The 16,378-nt window shown below is 51.3% G+C and overlaps 1 protein-coding gene across 7 annotated transcripts in view; it reads left to right on the top strand.

Annotated features, from left to right (window-relative positions):
- Positions 1 to 16,378, top strand: part of CABIN1 (calcineurin binding protein 1) — a 168,670-nt gene that overhangs the window by 68,044 nt on the left and 84,248 nt on the right. For 5 of the 7 annotated variants that reach the window (XM_063085901.1, XM_063085903.1, XM_063085905.1 and 2 more), the window contains 3 exons: positions 3,425 to 3,685; positions 6,863 to 7,014; positions 8,731 to 8,909. In XM_063085901.1, the coding sequence (XP_062941971.1) occupies positions 3,425 to 3,685; positions 6,863 to 7,014; positions 8,731 to 8,909 (592 nt within the window). The remainder of the gene's footprint in view (positions 1 to 3,424; positions 3,686 to 6,862; positions 7,015 to 8,730; positions 8,910 to 16,378) is intronic. The other 2 variants (XM_063085902.1, XM_063085904.1) reach the window with 2 other exon arrangements.

Raw genomic sequence — 16,378 nt, 5'->3', positions numbered from 1 at the left:
GACCCACAGCCTGGAAGCTGTGCTTTAGCAGGCTCCCAGGTGGTTTGGATGCAACCTCGTGGGGACAGGCCTGGCATCAGTGGCAGAGGACAAAGGTAGAAGGAGTAGCCATCAGGAGCTCTGCTCACTACTGTCAAAAGGCAGGTGCTAAGCACTGTGGAATGGCTGCTCCCTGAAAGAGGATGGGGAAGAGAAGTGCTACATGGCCCTTATTGTCCACATCACCTTCTGTAAAAATTCCTCTTCAGTCACACAAGGGACATTCTTCTTTAAAACAATTATAGTATTAAGGGCAAAGCTCAAATCCCTCTGGCTACACCCCCCAATATAGTCTCTGTACCCCTACTTCAGTGGGACCTATAGTTAGGCTTATATCTTTCCAGACTTAAAATACTTTTCATACATTTATATGTACTAGAAAAAACATCATGATTTATCTGTTAGTTTCTTCCTAAATGCTGACATACTGTATATGGTGTTCAGCTTCCTTTTTCACTCGGCACCGTGTTGTTGAGCTCTATCCACGTTAATTCCCATGGATCTAGTACATTCCTGTTAACTGCTGTAACCCTGTTTTATTCTAACTGTCCTATGCAGAAGCCTCACTGGATTCTATTTGTGCTGCAGTAGCCCCAGGGCCAGGCCAGCTAGGGACTAAAGCTGCTGCCCTGGGATGCAGAGCCTGACTCCCCAGGAGACCTTCCCTGCAATACCAGGAACACCATTATCCTCTGCTGGGGCCCAGTGGGATGGGCTGAACATGATCCATGGGATTTTTTCCCCTAATCTCCTTCTAATGATGCCAAATGGGATTTAGCAGAGGGGGAATTTTCCAGGAAATAAATGTGATGAGAAGTCAGAGCCCTTTCTGCCATTGGCACTTGTTTGTAGAGCTCCCTCTTGAGAGGAGCAAAGACAGCAGGGAGTGGGTGACAGATAGGAGACTGAGCTCAACTTCCCACACACCTTTTCTCCTTGCCTGTTCTTTCCTCTACTCGAGCTCATGGCCTCTGGGGCTGAACTCAGTGTCGATCTGATGGAAGCCATTGGGCCGGGTAGCTCAGGTCCTGAGACTGGGCTCCCAGACCGTCTCCCTGGTATGTCAGGGGTGGCGAGAGAGAGATGGAAATCCACCAGGAATATGGGTGTCCTGACAGGGAGGGAGGGAGAGAGGGAGGTTTTACATAGTTGTCCAGGATAAAAACTACCTTGCAGGGCTGTCCTGTGCCTCCTGGGGAGGCAGTTTCCGACCTTGAAGTGTGCCACAGGGACACAGTACCCTGGTTGCTAAAGCTGTATCTAGCTTTAGGATGTCTGATCAGGATGGACTGTAGGACACATGTTGGCAGCTGTTGGAGCTGCTGTGTGCTTTAGCTCCTGCCTGCAAACTCACCAGAAGTAGTGGTGAAGGAAAACAAATGATTTCCCTTAATGTCAGTTCTCAGGCTAGGGGAAGGCTTCAGAGCTAGAGCTTTCCAGCTGTGTGGCCTGGAGGGAGTAACCTGACATTCTTGCCATGGTTTAGGCTGTAAACAAGGCTGATTGTTTCTTCTGCCATTCAGTATTGTGAGAGTTCAGTGGGGACGCCTGCTTCAGCCATTTCCTGACCCCTCTCATGGGCACCCAGACACAAGGTGAGGGTGCCCATCCTGCTCTGAGGATGGCTGGGCAATATGAGGGTGTCTAGCAGAGCTTCTGAAACACAGTGGACCCTCAGCAATAATCCCTCCTGTTCCTGTCTGAGGTGTGACTGCCGCATCTACCAAGGACAGAGACATTGGCAGTATGCCCTGTATGGAGAGAGGATAGGGGCTCAGCCTCTTGCTGAGGTTCTGCATGGTACCAGACACCAGCCCAGACAGGGACTCTTCATATTCACCCTTTCTTTCTTGGCTGTTAGGGACACCAGTGGGAGAGTTGGGTGGGCAGTGACTTGGTAAAGGTCACACAGCTACTAAGTCATTGCCCACCCACCTACTAAGCAGTTCGAGTAGAAGGACTCCATTTAAGCAGCTGACTTTTACTTAAACAGATTTGCTACAGAATCCCATATGGAGGGGATTTGAAGGAGTCACTTGGTTTATACTGTGTTTGGCCCTGTACTGTGATTTTTTTTCTACTGGATTTCACTTAGTGATGGTCTCCCAATTCTTAGGTGGTAATTTTCTTTCCTAAGACATGTCAGACAGAGTGCCTGGGTAGCACTAGGCTCCTTTGTGTCAGTTGCAGGGCTGTTGCTACAGAATATTCATGTAAATAAGCATCCACTGGACAGACATCAGTAGGGTAGGCTCGCCAATGTGGAACTGGAGCATAAGGCATGTGCTCACAGGCTGTGGCAGCTTCCCCATGCCAGAGACTAGTGCCACAGCCTCCCCGCGCTCTCTGCACCCTGAAGTGAAATGAGAAGAGACTGCAGCCTCCCTGCCATTGAGCCAGGGGCACAGAAAGGAGAGGCCAGAGACCTGGGGTGCTCAGAGCAGCTGCTTCTGTGGCCCTGCTCTTCACTCTAGCTCCCAGCCCAGGGCTCTGTAATGAAGAAACATATTGTGTGTCTGACAGCTGACAGGGACTGGAGCAAAGTGACTCTCCAAGTTAGAAAGCCTCTTAGAAATTAACCCTCTGTCCTAGCTGTTTCCATCCTTCAGGGTGTAAGTGGGTGGCTAGAGGCACTTGCTGCAAATGCCGACTCCAAGTTAGTAGAATCTGCTCTTTTACAAGCACTCTACATCCCTCTGAAAGGATACAGAGGAGAGAGTGGGAAGTCGTATTGTACCTCAGAGGTTCAAGCTTTCTCCAGTACTATGGTGCTGGGTATACTCCTTCTCCAGTGCTGTAGAGCTGGGTGAATGTCCTCTCCAGCACTACTTGCCTGCCCTAGTGAGAGGGCGAGAGAATAGGGTGCTCACTGTCTGGAACAGAGGCTCACCAGAAGGTCCATACTGGCTGCCTCACTTTCTCACACTGAAGTGGCAGAGCTGCTATTGGCCCACTTCCTCTTACAGGGATGGCCAGCAGCCTTAGCTTGTGCTCCTCTCCCTGGCGTGCACAGGGCCTTAGTGCAGCCACACAGGCCATAGTTGGGACCTTTAGTGAGAGGTGAGTAGGTACTTTATAAACTCATAAAGAATGTTAGATGCTACAGGGGGATGGTAGGAGAAGGACCCTGGGGTGATATGAAGTGACCTGAGTTTAAGTCCAGCTCTGTGCCTTACTTGGTATGTGCTTTTGGGAAGTTTCTGGCCTCCCCACATCTCAGTGTCACTTGCTATGAAATGGTGACAGCAGTCTTGTGCCTCAGGGTTGCTGAGAGGAATATGAATTTGAAAACATGTCAGCAGTGCTTCATGCAGGAAAAAGCGTGATCCCTGGGCAGATTCAGGCTTTGCGCCTAAGGCTGGCCCGTCTTGTGGTCTTGTTACAGATGGAAAGCCGGCGCGACAGTATGCTGGAGACAGCCAGGCACTGTTTCACATCAGCGGCCCGCTGTGAGGGTGATGGCGACGAGGAGGAGTGGCTCATCCACTACATGTTGGGCAAGGTGGCTGAGAAGCAGCAGCAGCCGCCCACTGTTTACCTGCTGCACTACAGGCAGGCTGGCCACTACCTGCATGAGGAGGCCGCCCGCTACCCCAAGAAGATCCACTACCACAACCCACCCGAGCTGGCCATGGAGGCCTTGGAGGTGACACTGTACTGGCCCAGGACAGGGCAAAGGGCAGGGGCAGGCTGGTCTCTCTGTCTCTCTGGGAACAGGGCTCATGGTCCCAGTGACTCCCCTACAACCCACTGGAAACCTCTCTGTGTAGCAGCTTCATGTGGAATTAAATTAAAACAGCTTTTCCTCTCTTTTCTAAAGGGTGCTTACCACCCTTTCTGGGACAGTGAGCATTTGTTCTTATCTCTCAAAAGAAAATCGGCTTTTCTCATTAGCACAGACACGTTCTAGGAACCTGGCCCTGATGATGACAGTCAGTGCAGTGCAGCACCTCCTGGTGCCCAGGACATTCATACCCTGCAGCCTGGCAGGAAGAGGGCAGCACCCTTGTCCCTGGGGTGCAAATGAGGCATCCAAGGCCTAGTGAGGCCCAGTCTGTGCCTGGACTGCCCAGCTTGGCAGGGCTGAGTCAGGTGAGCAGCCTGCTCTCTGGACCCCAGATTTGGGGCTTCTCACTGCTGCTTAAGAGAAGAGCATTTCTTTACTGCTTGGATTCTCTTTTATGACTTCCAGAATGTTTCTGATGAATGCTCTCAACTGTTGTTCATAGCAGTCCTGTGAGGTGGGCCTGGCAGCCATGACCACCCATCCTATAGATAAGGAAACCAAGAACATGGGTGGGGATTCAGATGTGCTTGGTTTGGCCCAGGACTCAAAGTTTCCTGAGGCCCAGAGAACTTTAACTTCACCCTGTCTGAGGCTGTGTGCCCAGCCACAAACCAGTCCCACATGCCCGGTAAGCTTCTTGGCATTTGGGCAGAATCCACTGCTTGTTCGTCCTTTTTCTGCCTTTATGTATTTTTTTCCTTATTATAAAACTAATACATATTCTTGGGTTTAAAAAAAGAGAGATTCAAACAATTCAGAAGTATATAAAATGTGCAAATCCCCGATGATCCTAGCACCCCCCAGAAATCCCTGTTAACTGTTTGTGTATGTCCTTGTATGTCCAGGTTTTTTCCTGTTAACATAAAGCTATGTAGTAACATCTTCTTACGATTTTGCAGCTTGCCTTTTCATGGGACAAGGTGTAGTGGAAGGGCTGGTGAGCTTCCGTGCCTATCCTAGTGCCCTGTCATTTGGCTGGGCATTTGTTTATCTGCACAGCCCCTTAATGGGTTTGGTCTCCTCTCCACTTCTTGCTGTGACAGGGCAGTGCATGTCCCTGAGCTTGTATCAGTGAGCACTTAAAGAGTCTTCCCAAAGGCTAAAGTCCAGAGTTGGAATTGCTGGGTCATTTAACATTTTCATCAGCAACATCTAGTTGCCCTGAAAGGTTGTACTGATTCGTGTGCATGGCTGTTTTCCCTCAACCATGCTAAGACCCTCTTTTTAATATTTGCTAATCTTGTGAGCAAACTAAAAGTCTCATTTTTTAAAATCTTGTCTTTTTAAAATGATTCATGCCAAGTGGTTTATCGTGGCTGTTTTGGGACCATATTCTTGGGGTTCACCATAAAGTATGGAAGCACAGCTTCCTACTTGAATGCTTTTTTGGCAGCAGTCCCAGGTCTCAGGTCCTTCTCTGTCACAGTTCTGTCATGCTGTCCACTCAGGGTCATGCACCTTAGAGGAGTATCACCTTGGGATAAGAAGGCTGAGGCCCAGAGGAGTAGGGTAACTTGTCCTAAGTCACCAGTTCCCAGAGGAGTGGAGCTGGGCCAGATCTCACCGAGGCTGGGGCTCTCACTTGGAACCTCTGAGCAGCACTGAGCCTGCAGTGGGGGTGGGCGATGGCCCAGCCCTCAGGAAGATGATGCCAACTCTTTCTCCTCCATGGTTTTTTCTTCGAGTTTTGACCTCTGCTACTGCCTGATAGAACAGATGAGCAGGCAGGATGGGGCGTCCAGAGACTTCCAGATGAGAAACTGAGGCCTCAGATGTGTGTACCACCCTTCCCAGTACACTGTGCTGACTCAGAGGAGAGAAGGTGTGCAGAGTTAATTTCAGGGGCATCCCATTCTGAGCAGCCAACGCACCCATGTAACTTTGAGTCAGCTGGTACATATGTATATCTTATTTTTAAAATAACATTCCTGTGAAGAATTTAACCCTGCCCTGATAAAAATTTCCCTCTGCTGTTGAGCCTTCATTCAAAATACTTTACCTGCCAGTTGAACACTTTGCCCTGCCCCGAATTTGGTCCCCTGGGCATGTGTGGGTAACTTGGGAAGTTTCCTATATCTAAAAATGGAGTTGCTGGGCCAATTTTTCTGGGGTCCATGGGTGGGCTGGAGGTGGAGGGGCTCTGGGTGTGAGCCCCCTCTGTCGGAGATTCCCCTTGAGAGTGCTCTCCCTTGAGATTGGGCATCTCACCTGGGTGAGGGCCTCCTCTGGGGTGAGGGAGGCTGGTTAGTCAGGGCCTGTGGTGCTGGCAGACCTCAGCCCTCGTGACGCCCATGTGTTCTCCATGACAATGTGGGCTGCAGGTAGGAGCTGCATCACACCCACAACCTGGGTGGGAAGGTCAGGTCAAGTTGCCTGTGGAGGTGCCTGCTTGGGGCCAGTAGAGGGCAGGAGACAGGACAGACCTGGGGTCCATGGCCTTTCGCTTTCTTGGCTGTGGGGCTTTGGGAGGTTCACTTCATGAATTTGTAAACTGAGGAGTATGGTAAGGACTGGAGGAAGTGGAGGCCAGCGCAGGCCCTGGCTGATGCAGTTTGCTGCCTGCTCACCTACCCCACACCCACTGGGCAGAGGTTCTTAAGTCCTGTAGGAGCCTGGCTCTGCCAGAGGCTGGTTACAAATAGAAATCCAATCTAGTCCTTACCTCAGGGAGTCCACAGTCCAGTGAGGAGACAGATGTGGAGGCTTACTTTCTGTGGGTGCCAGGAGAGGAGCACAAAGAGGGCAGCAGCACCTGGCGAGCAGAGCTGAGGGGGTTTATTGCTCTCATTATCTCACAACCGTGTGCCTGGGTTACTGGGTAAATGTTTAAACCAGAATGCTGACAGTAGCTCTTTAAATTTTCAGAGCTTGTTTTGAATTAGTTATAGGTTGGCTAGCTTGAAAGCTGATGAAAACACGCAGTGTCTGGTGACCTGTGGCCTGGTCAGTGGCCCATTTCCAGTGTGGCTGACTGGCCTGTGAAACAAACCTGAGTAACTGGGAAGGCTGCTCACACCAGAGGTGTTGTCCTCCTAGGTGTACTTCCGGCTCCATGCTTCCATCCTGAAGCTCCTGGGGAAACCTGACTCGGGGGTTGCTGCAGAGGTCCTGGTCAACTTTATGAAGGAGGCTGCTGAAGGACCCTTTGCCAGGGGCGAGGAGAAGAATACACCCAAAGCTTCAGAAAAGTGAGTAGCACGCTTGTGGTGACTCCTTGTGGCTTATCCATCTGCACCCCAGATGGCTCATTTACTGTAATGTAGTGTTCAGAGGGTTGCTACTGAGTAAACTGGAACTCATGAAGTGTCTGGAACCTATCTGGTAACTCCCAATTGCTGAGCCAAGGTATTTCTGTTGAATCTGAGGAGAGGGTGAGTGTATAGTCCCCAGTCCCCTCACCCTGTGACCATGCCTAGTGTCACTCCACCCTCAGGGGCAAGTCCTGGGGAGAAGCAAATGCCTTCCCTCCTTCTCCACTGGGTCATAGCTCTGTTCTGTGCAGTACACTATAGAAAACTAGTTTTCACTTTGCAGACTCTTACCCCTTTTCCAAGGCTTCTCCCAAGGGTGGTCTGGCCTCTCCCAAGGGTAGTTTCTGAGGGTGTGGTCTGCTCCTTCTCCCCAGAAGCAGTAGTGAAGGGCGTGGCAAGCATGGGTTCCTCCTATGGTGCCAGAGAGATGAGGCAAGCTGGGGCCATGGTGTGCTCGCCTCCGTGGGCCTGGGACTGAGCCCTGGCCTCCCCTTGGTTGTGAATCATTTCTGTGGCCCAGACTTCTTTCACTCTGGTGTCCACCTCCTTCATGCTTCGTCCAGGTGCTTTGGCTCAGTTTGCCCTGTTTCTGGGGCCCCTGCCTGGCTGGGCACTGTGCAGGGTTAAGCTGAGTGCCAGAGAAACTGCACCCAGGCCTGTCCTCGAGGGCCGTCTGCTCATAGCCACAAGTGTGTGTCTACAGGATGTGTGCTGCTGATGAGTAGCACCCAGCTCCGTAGAGACAGTGCCCCTCCACTTATGGGAGAGATAGGCACATGCATGGCAGGTTACTCAGGTGGGCACAGTGTGCTCAGAAGTTATAGATATGTATTTTTTTGTCACAAGAGGCCCCTAGGGTACAATGAAGTTGTCTTTTATTGATCATAATTCTGTTTTTAAAATTTTTTTAAATTATACAAATAATACATAAGTGTATTCTAGTTGTAGGAAATTCAGGTAGTATACAAACATAGACTAACATGTGACAGATCCCTTCTCCTCCCCAGTTAGCCACTATACACAGTTTAATTTCTCAAATAGTTTTCTATGCATTCAAACACACTTACATGCACACATACAATGATAGGGTTTCTTTTATGAAAGTGAACTACTGCAGGTGTTGTTTGCTTTTTTCTCCCAGGAATGGGTCTGGGACACAGTCCATAGAAATGGTACCCCATTCACCCCATTCTTTCTAGTGGCTATTTATTATTCTGTAGTATGGATGCACCATGTTTTATGTAACCATTTTGATGGACATTTAGGGTCTTTCTATTTTTTTGCTCAACCATGTTGCAACAGATATCCTTGTATACGTGTGTGAGTGTGCAGTAAATCCAAATGCGTTGCTGTTTGCCCACTTGTCAGGGATTAAATCTATCAGGGGGTGTGCTGGGGCACTTCTGAGGAGAGCATCCTAGGGACTGAGAACCAGAGACGCTGGCAGAGCACAGCCAGAAAGGTTGGGCAGTGTCCACTTAGGGGCCAGAGCCCCTGCAGGTACCGTGGGGGTGGCCCAACCAGATGGGGCAGGTTCCAATGAAGGTTTGTGGGAATAGTAGGTCCTGGGAAGGGCACTGACCCACACTGGCACATATCTGTTTTAGTGGGACGTGGCAACTCTGACCTGTGCCCCAACATTCTGTCCCACAGGGAGAAGGCCTGCCTGGTGGACGAGGACTCCCACTCTTCAGCTGGGACACTGCCGGGCCCCGGAGCCTCCCTCCCCTCCTCCTCTGGCCCAGGTCTGACATCCCCACCTTACACAGCCACTCCGATTGACCACGATTACGTCAAATGTAAAAAACCCCACCAGCAGGCAACGCCGGACGGTACAGTCCCTGTTCTCCCTACTGCCAGCCTAGGGCGGCACACCAATCACGGGGAGGGTGCTTGGGCGACTTTGTTTTGTCGCTTTGTTTTGGTGAGGGGGGGTGCTGGGTCTGAGGTGACACGGGCAATGTTGCGGCTGTTCATTAACCTCATGGACTCACGGTGATTCTTGTGCTTCCAAGACATGCTCAGGGTCGTCACCTGCCAGCTTGCCCACCTGGGAGCCAGGGGCGGGGCGGACCAGACTAAGGCACCTTGCCTTTTGAGTGTGTATTTTCTTACCTGCAAAATAGGGATGCTGACATCTACTTTGAATGGCATTTGGAAGACTTAGTGGGCTGCTTGAATGGCTCTTGGCACAGTCAGCTTAGTGACACCTGCATTTTTTAGCAGCACATTGTTACAGCTCTGTCCTTGTGACGGTTATGGGAAGGCCATGACTAGTGCTAAGTCTGTCACCCCTGGAAATCCAGACAGGCTGTTGTTGATGGGAGTTCCCTGGGACCATGTGTGAGGCTGTCCCACGTGGGATGGGGCAGGTGGCGACTGTTCAACCACATGCCTTACTAACATTAGGAGGCTTGCATGCTGGCCAGTAGCTCGATTTCTTCACATTCTCCTCACCTTTACAGTGATAAGCTGGTGACAGAGTACTTGCTGGGATGAGACAAATTAGTGGACTAAGAGGGTCATTAAAATGGAGCACTGGGGAGGTAGTGACAATGTTGAAAAACCTGGGTTCTCACTCATGTGTCACTCATCTCATCTGGGCTGGGAAAATGGGCCTTGCTCTGCCTTCCCCAGGGCACTGGGATACAACCTAGTTGGGTGGGATTGGTCCAGGGCTGTGCCTCCTGCCAGGTGGCCTTTATAGAGTAGCTCCTTGGAGGAAGAACGGGCCCTCTGGAGTACTGTGAGAGCCCTGAAGTTGAGGTCCTTCAGGGCTAGGCAGAAAGGGGCTGAGGCTGCACCACCTTGGCTCCAGTGCCCTGTTGAGGCCCCTGCCTGGTGCACAGGTTTCTGGAGAGCACAGGCATCTGCCTACAGCTTCCTGAGCCCAGTGGGCAGGGGTCGAGAGCAGGTTCAGGAAAGTACTGATGGAGGATGACAAGGTGGCCAGTGTTCAACTTCTCTGGGGATGCGATTTGGTGATCCAAGAGGATAGGAGACTTGAAGTGTCTGGATTTGGTTTGAATCTGCAGCATGTGTGTTGAGAGAGAGGCTGTGGATCTGAATGTGGTGCTGTGTGTCTCCATCACCTCCCAGTGGGTCTGTGTCATTATCCCCTAGTATTGGCATTGGCAACTCCCTCCCTATCCCAGAGTGTTGAGCAGAGATGGAAGGAGCTGACCACCTGCTTCTCCAGTCTTCAGTTGTGCAGACATTCCCTAAGTTAGATCCTCTCTCCCATTCTTAGTTAACGCAAGTTAAACAGGGAAACCACCCTGTTCCCAACATTTTACTTGAGAATATTGAGAAAACACTTAGCAGTAAATCCCTGCTGTGGGAATTAGTTTCTGCCAGGTACTTCCTATGAGGATTTAGCTCCATGCCAAAGTTTTCAAGAGAGAGTGCTGCCTTTCATGGTTGTGCGCATGCTGTGTGGCCCTGCTCATACTCTCCTGGGCTGGGAGCACCAGCACCATCCTCCCCAGCCCTGCAGGCACCACCATGCTTGGCTGTCAGCCCATAGGGCTGGGTACACCTCCAGGAGCAAGGAAGGAGGGAGGCAGGAGTGCCTTAGAGGGGGTTCATGACCACTGCCCAGCTGTCCCATGCAGGCATGAAGCTGTTGGGGAGCCACTGCAGAGTGCTCATGGGTGGACACTGGGCATGACAGGTCCTGGGCACCAACAGAATAGTTGTTTGTTCTGGAAGTTTACATAGGGAGCCATACAAATAAGTTCAAATATAGCTTAAATGGTTGTACATATTTGAATATTTGTAAAAAAAAAAAAAAAAGTAATAATAATAATCAGAGTGATTCCTCTCAACAACAGTGTAGAGACACTGGGATCCTGTGACCTACCCTTTGCCCAGTCCCAACCTGGGTGTGCAGGGAAGTCCCACACTGGCCACGCTGTGTGCTCTGCCCAGGTCTGGCTGCCCAGTGCTTTCAGAACCTTCAGCCTCCTCACATTGCCTCACCTCTGAAGAAAGCAGTATCTGCAACATGAAAATGTTTGGGGCCCTAACATAGCCATGAACTTAGAATGTTGAAATGGCCCTTTCAGCAGCCACACTAGTTTCTAGGGGAAGGCCAGACTCCTGGCAGAAGCAACAGATTGCTGGTGTCAGGAAATATGCTGGTAGCTTCGAAGGGCCACACTGCCCACGTCTACTCCTGCTTCCTGATCAGGCCCTAGGAGGAGAACATGTGATTCACACCTTCCACTCAGCTTCTTGGCCTGAGACCAACCTCAGGTCTCCTTTGAAAGGACGGGGCATTAGCGCCCATTGGAGCCAAAGCCAATCCCTCCTACTGCAGAGAGAGTGATGGTGCAGCTAGTGCTGGTACAGCTGAGGAGAGGTTCAGGGACCCGCTTGAGGTCAGACAGAGGCAGGGGCAGAGTGGGCCCTGGAGTCAAGGGATCTGAGTTCCAGTCCTAGCTCCATTGCTTGTGTGCTCAGCCACCTTAGACAAGGGACTTTACTTCTCTGAGTCTCAGTTTCCTCACCTGCAGAATGGGGGTGTTGTTTTCCTCGTGGGTATTGAATGAAAGTGCTTGCACATCCTAACCTCCTCATAGATGCAGTTCTTCTCCAGGTTACTGGTGGAGCTGGGACAAGAACTAGGTAGCACTGCATAGAAGGAGGAGCCTGGACTCTGGGGCCAGTCTCCCTCAGTTTGCACCCCAACTCTCTCCAGCCAGTGGTGTGGCCTCAAAAGAGGGGCAGACAGTGTCCTCTGAGGCCCCAGCCCTGAGTGGGTCTGGGCATTGGGCTTTGTGTATCAGTCTCCTGCCCCATTGTGAGCCTATTGTGAGCTACCTAATTTGCCACCAGCAGGAGGGGGAGCTAAGCATCAGGACTTTCCTTGGCATGGTTAGGAAACCCTGCATTAGAGTTGCCTCTCCACTTTAGTATGCCTTTGCTTCAAAACCAGAAATCAACTAGAGTCAATTCTCATTTGGTATAGGACTTAGAAAAGATTTCAAAAAATAGCTCCAAGTCTGTGTAGGTAGCTTGACGTTTGGTAATAGTTGCTTTATAGGACCCTGATTTGCTCTCTGAACCACCCTTACCTGCACCCTTGTCCCACCTGCACTAGGGCTAGAAGCTTCTGGCAGCCATTTACAACTCTAGTGAATAGCCTTTGGCTTTCTTCACTGGGGTTTGCAAAGAATTTAAAAGAAAAATACTAGTGTTTGAAATTGGCCCCTCAGGTCCTTCTGAGACTTCACCACAGCCGGGTGTCAAAGCCAACCCTTCTTAGCCCTCCTGGCCACTCGTAGCTGACCTGGATAGGGGCCCTCTGGCCAAGCTGAAAGAGAGAACTGCAGAGAGAGAATGAGCTACTGTGGGTGCTGCTGCTGGCAGCTCTACCTGATTGTCCTCCCCACCTCACTACCTTCTCCCTTTCATCAGTCTCTTGGAATTTGCCCACAGTGCTGAAATCCTTGGTGTTGAAGCTTCCCGAACAGAAAAAAAAAAAAAAAAAGTGACATGAGGGGCATGTTATGACCTTTAAGAGGCTCCCAGTGATTGCTGTTTGCACGTGTTCAAGCAGAGCATAAGGAGATTTTTGAACAAAATCTCTACCCCTCCCTCACATACAGTGTTGATATGCGTGCATGTGTGTGCGTGTGTGTGCACATGTGTGAGTAATGGAGCCCCACCATGCAGTGCTGCATGCTTGCTCTGTGCTGGGCTCCGGGCATGTGCCCATGGGGTGGTACCACGTCTCTATCTTCACAGCTGCCCTGCAGGTGTGGCTGTGCCTTTGTTTCCTCAAGAGAAAACCAAGCAGAGGGCAGGTAGGTACTTACCCAAGGCCACCCACTAGTTGGGGTTGAGCCAGAGAGAGCAGGGTGTAAGTCTCCTTCCATGCCAGGCCAGGGCTGAGGCTAACGCTAGGAATGCCCCATGCCTGGCTGACCTGATGGAGACTACATCCATGTGCATTTCCCTCCTTGCTGGAGATGCCTCAGCGGAGGGCCCAGGGTGCAGGAATGACTTGGTCCTTCACTTGGCCTGGCTTAGCCGGCCTTTGGGATGTGTCTATAGTGGCTCGTTGGTCTAAGACCTTTGCTATCTGCCTGTCATGCTCCATGTCACCTCAATGCCAGAGCCAAAAAGGGCCTCAGAGGTCAGAGGCCTAGTCCAGTGGTCAGTCGGGGGCTGAGCCTTCTCTAGGATTCTTTGGCCAGCCTATGGCCATACCCATCCAGGTGTTCTGTTAGCACTGTGCCAGGTGTGGGGGTCAGCCCTGGTCCCTGCTGCAGGCTTTTAGTAGGGGAGGCAGGTGCAAATCAGTCAATTACACAGCTGAGAGTTAGGATATAACCGAAGCCAGCACCAGAGAGGTAGAGTTCGTCTATTCCAGAGAGATATGGCCTGTCCTCTTGGTGAGATGGGAGGCCTTCCTGAGGAGGCAAAACTCAGCCAAGATCTGAGGGGTATGTCGGTGTTTAATGTGAGGGGTGGGGAGCGAGAAAACCAGCAGGAGTCAGAAGAATGGGAGCCTCAGAGGCTGGTGTACACGGTTGCAGGCGATGCCCAGTCAGCCCCATTGACAGCCTGAGCAGAGCCACTGAGGAGCCTCAGAGGTTGCCCTGAACCCCAGGTTGTAGGGTGTGGGCCTTCTGGGAGAGCCCAACCCCCCTCATGGCCATCCATCCTCACCTGCCATGTTGTCACTGTCTGTGTCATGTGCCATCTGTGCTCATCCTCACCTGTTCGCCCCATGCTGCCTCCACCAATATTGCCCGTGCTGCCCCTAACCCTGATCACACTCTGTTCTCCAGGCTTTGTCTTTCTGCTTGCACCTGTCACGGCTCGCTTAGGGAACAGCGCAGACCGCATGCTCAGCCCTCAGTCCGGCTCCCTGCTTCCCCTGTGACCAGGAGCTCCTTCATTTCCACTGGTCCTGTGATTTCGAGAGTGTGTTTGATGTGCTTGGTTTCTGCCAATGGCCCATCTTCCCAGTTCTGGCCAGATGCAGATGCAGTGGTGGCCTCTCCTCCACCTCCTGCCTGCCTGCCAAGCATATGGCTCAGTCTTGCATTTCTATTGCTTTGTTCTTACTTGCTTTAAAAAAATAACAAAGGCAACAGACTCTAAGCTATCAAATTATCTTTATAAGGACAAATGTGTAAAAACGCAAATTGTGCACAGTAGCTGAGACACTTGGAGGTGGCCCTGAGCCTGAAGTCCACTGTGGCCAGGCTGCAGAGGTGGGGGTGGCAGTCAGTCCTGAAGAGCAGGCCTGGCCTGGTCTCTGCTCAGTGGCCTCCCTTCCTAGGGCAAATGGAAAGTCAGTTTCTGGTAGGAATGCTGTATTCCTGTAAACAGACCTTCTCAAAGTGGGAGAGAGTCAAATGGAGCTCAGATTATCCTGCTTGTTCCTCACAGGCTAGGGGACTGGGGAGGCTGTCAGAGCCATTTGCCTCCTTTGTTCTCCTCTCTTTTATTCTTATCTTTTTGAAAACCTCTTCATGGTATTTATTGAGTACCTGCTGTATGCCAGGCATGGAAGAGGGAGCAATGGGGAAAGCCAAGATGAGGGCACCCTGATCTCCAGCCGCCAAGTTGGCTCTGTGTGTCCCTAGGTGGTATCACGGGGCAGTAGTTGGTGCCAAGAGGGAGTGCCATGAGGTGTCAGGAGGGAGCCAGCTCTGGGTTTTGGTGGGTTGGGAAGACTTCCTAGTGGAGGCGGGCTTCCAAAGAGGCCTGCAGGGTCATTTTGGGTGAGGGGCAGTGGGGACAAAGACATGCATTTGGACACTGAAGTGACTACTGGGCTGGATGATAAAGAGACTTTGTGGGGAGAATACTTGGGAAAGCAGCTAGGCCCAAAAGGGGGGGGGGGGGGCTTTTCCTGTAGGCAGTAGGGAAAGTGACATGGTCACAGGGTCTCTCTGTTGGGCTCTCCAGCAGGCAGATTCTACCCATCATCCTTTGCCTGAAGAGCCTCCGTGGGAAGCTCAGCAGCTGGCTAGGTGGCATCAGCCTCTCACCTGACAGAGCTGTCCTCTTCTCGGGCATGTGTGCGGGGGACTGCCTACTGCCTTTGGTTAGGAAAGTGTTTAAAGCCTTCCAAGGCCTCCCTGGTCAGTACCTTTCCTGGCTTGGAGAGCAGGTGATACACAGGGAGGGGCAGAGTGACAATGGAACAGTGAGGCTGGCTTTTCCTCTTCTGGGCATCAGACTCCCTGCAGGATAGCACCACTGTCTGAGTGTGTTAGGGTTTCAAGGGGTTGGCATGGCTTGGTTAGCCCTCGCCCATGAGCACTGGCGGAGAAGGGGCAGGGGTCCAGCCAGCCCAGCCCCTGCAGTGACATCCTCATGCCCACCTGCTGCCTGCCATGTGTCTACCTCACTTTTGGGGCCCCTGGGTTTCTGGTATTTCCAGTCTCTTCAGCCTGACATGGGCACTCCCATCCCATATAGCCAGCCTTGCTCCTCCTGGTAGACATGTCCTTTCCCAATAGCTGGTCAGCAGGAACCAAAAGGGGCAGATTTCATCCAGTTGAAAATGTTTTTAAAATAATGATTTTATCCAAGTATTTTTCCCCCCAGAAAAGGATATTTTTTAAAAAATTCAAATAACTGCAAATAGGAAACCAGAGGGGAAGCCCCAGGCTAGGACATATAATGGTTACCCCATCCCCCACAGAACAGGGGGAGAGGTGGCCCCTACACCTTTCATGATCAATATGGGCCCCTCCTCACTCCACCACAGGATCTTAGGAACTGTGGGACATCTTCCCTGGAACTGAGGTGGTCAGTAACCCAGCCTGCTGTGTCCCAGCCCACCTTGGGTGAGGGGAATATGGGCAGAACAGGGGAAGGTAATGTTGAATCTTTGGTGCTGGTAGCAGTAGCAGTAGCACTGATGGGTGTCAAAAAATGAATCATTGAAAAAAAACAACACAACTATCCAGAGGTAGTTTGCTGGAGCAAATGGAGAAAACACATTTAAGGAGACACCGGAAACTAGCATCTTGGCACTAAAGAGCGCTTTCAGGCTGTCCTGGAAATCCTGGGAACGTCCAGGGGACTTGAGCTGAGTCACACCTGAACTAAGAAAGACTCAGAAACCAGAGTCTGTTTTCACTCTGAGTGGGATGGGCAGTCTTTCTGTCACCAGGCCAGGTCTCTTTCCCTCTGCATAACCAGCTCTCATCCTTTTGCAGTTGGCCCTGTGGGTACCACCCTGGACGTGGGGGGTGCCAAGGCTCAGAAGCAGGTGGTTTAATCAGCAGTTGCCTGTCAGATGCACATCACTCTAAGGATTTAGTGAAGG

The sequence above is a fragment of the Cynocephalus volans genome, chromosome 2, assembly GCF_027409185.1.
Source record: "Cynocephalus volans isolate mCynVol1 chromosome 2, mCynVol1.pri, whole genome shotgun sequence".
Lineage (NCBI taxonomy): Eukaryota > Metazoa > Chordata > Mammalia > Dermoptera > Cynocephalidae > Cynocephalus > Cynocephalus volans.
The sequence above is the reverse complement of the archived record's forward strand: the minus strand, read 5'-3'. Positions and strand labels throughout refer to the sequence as shown.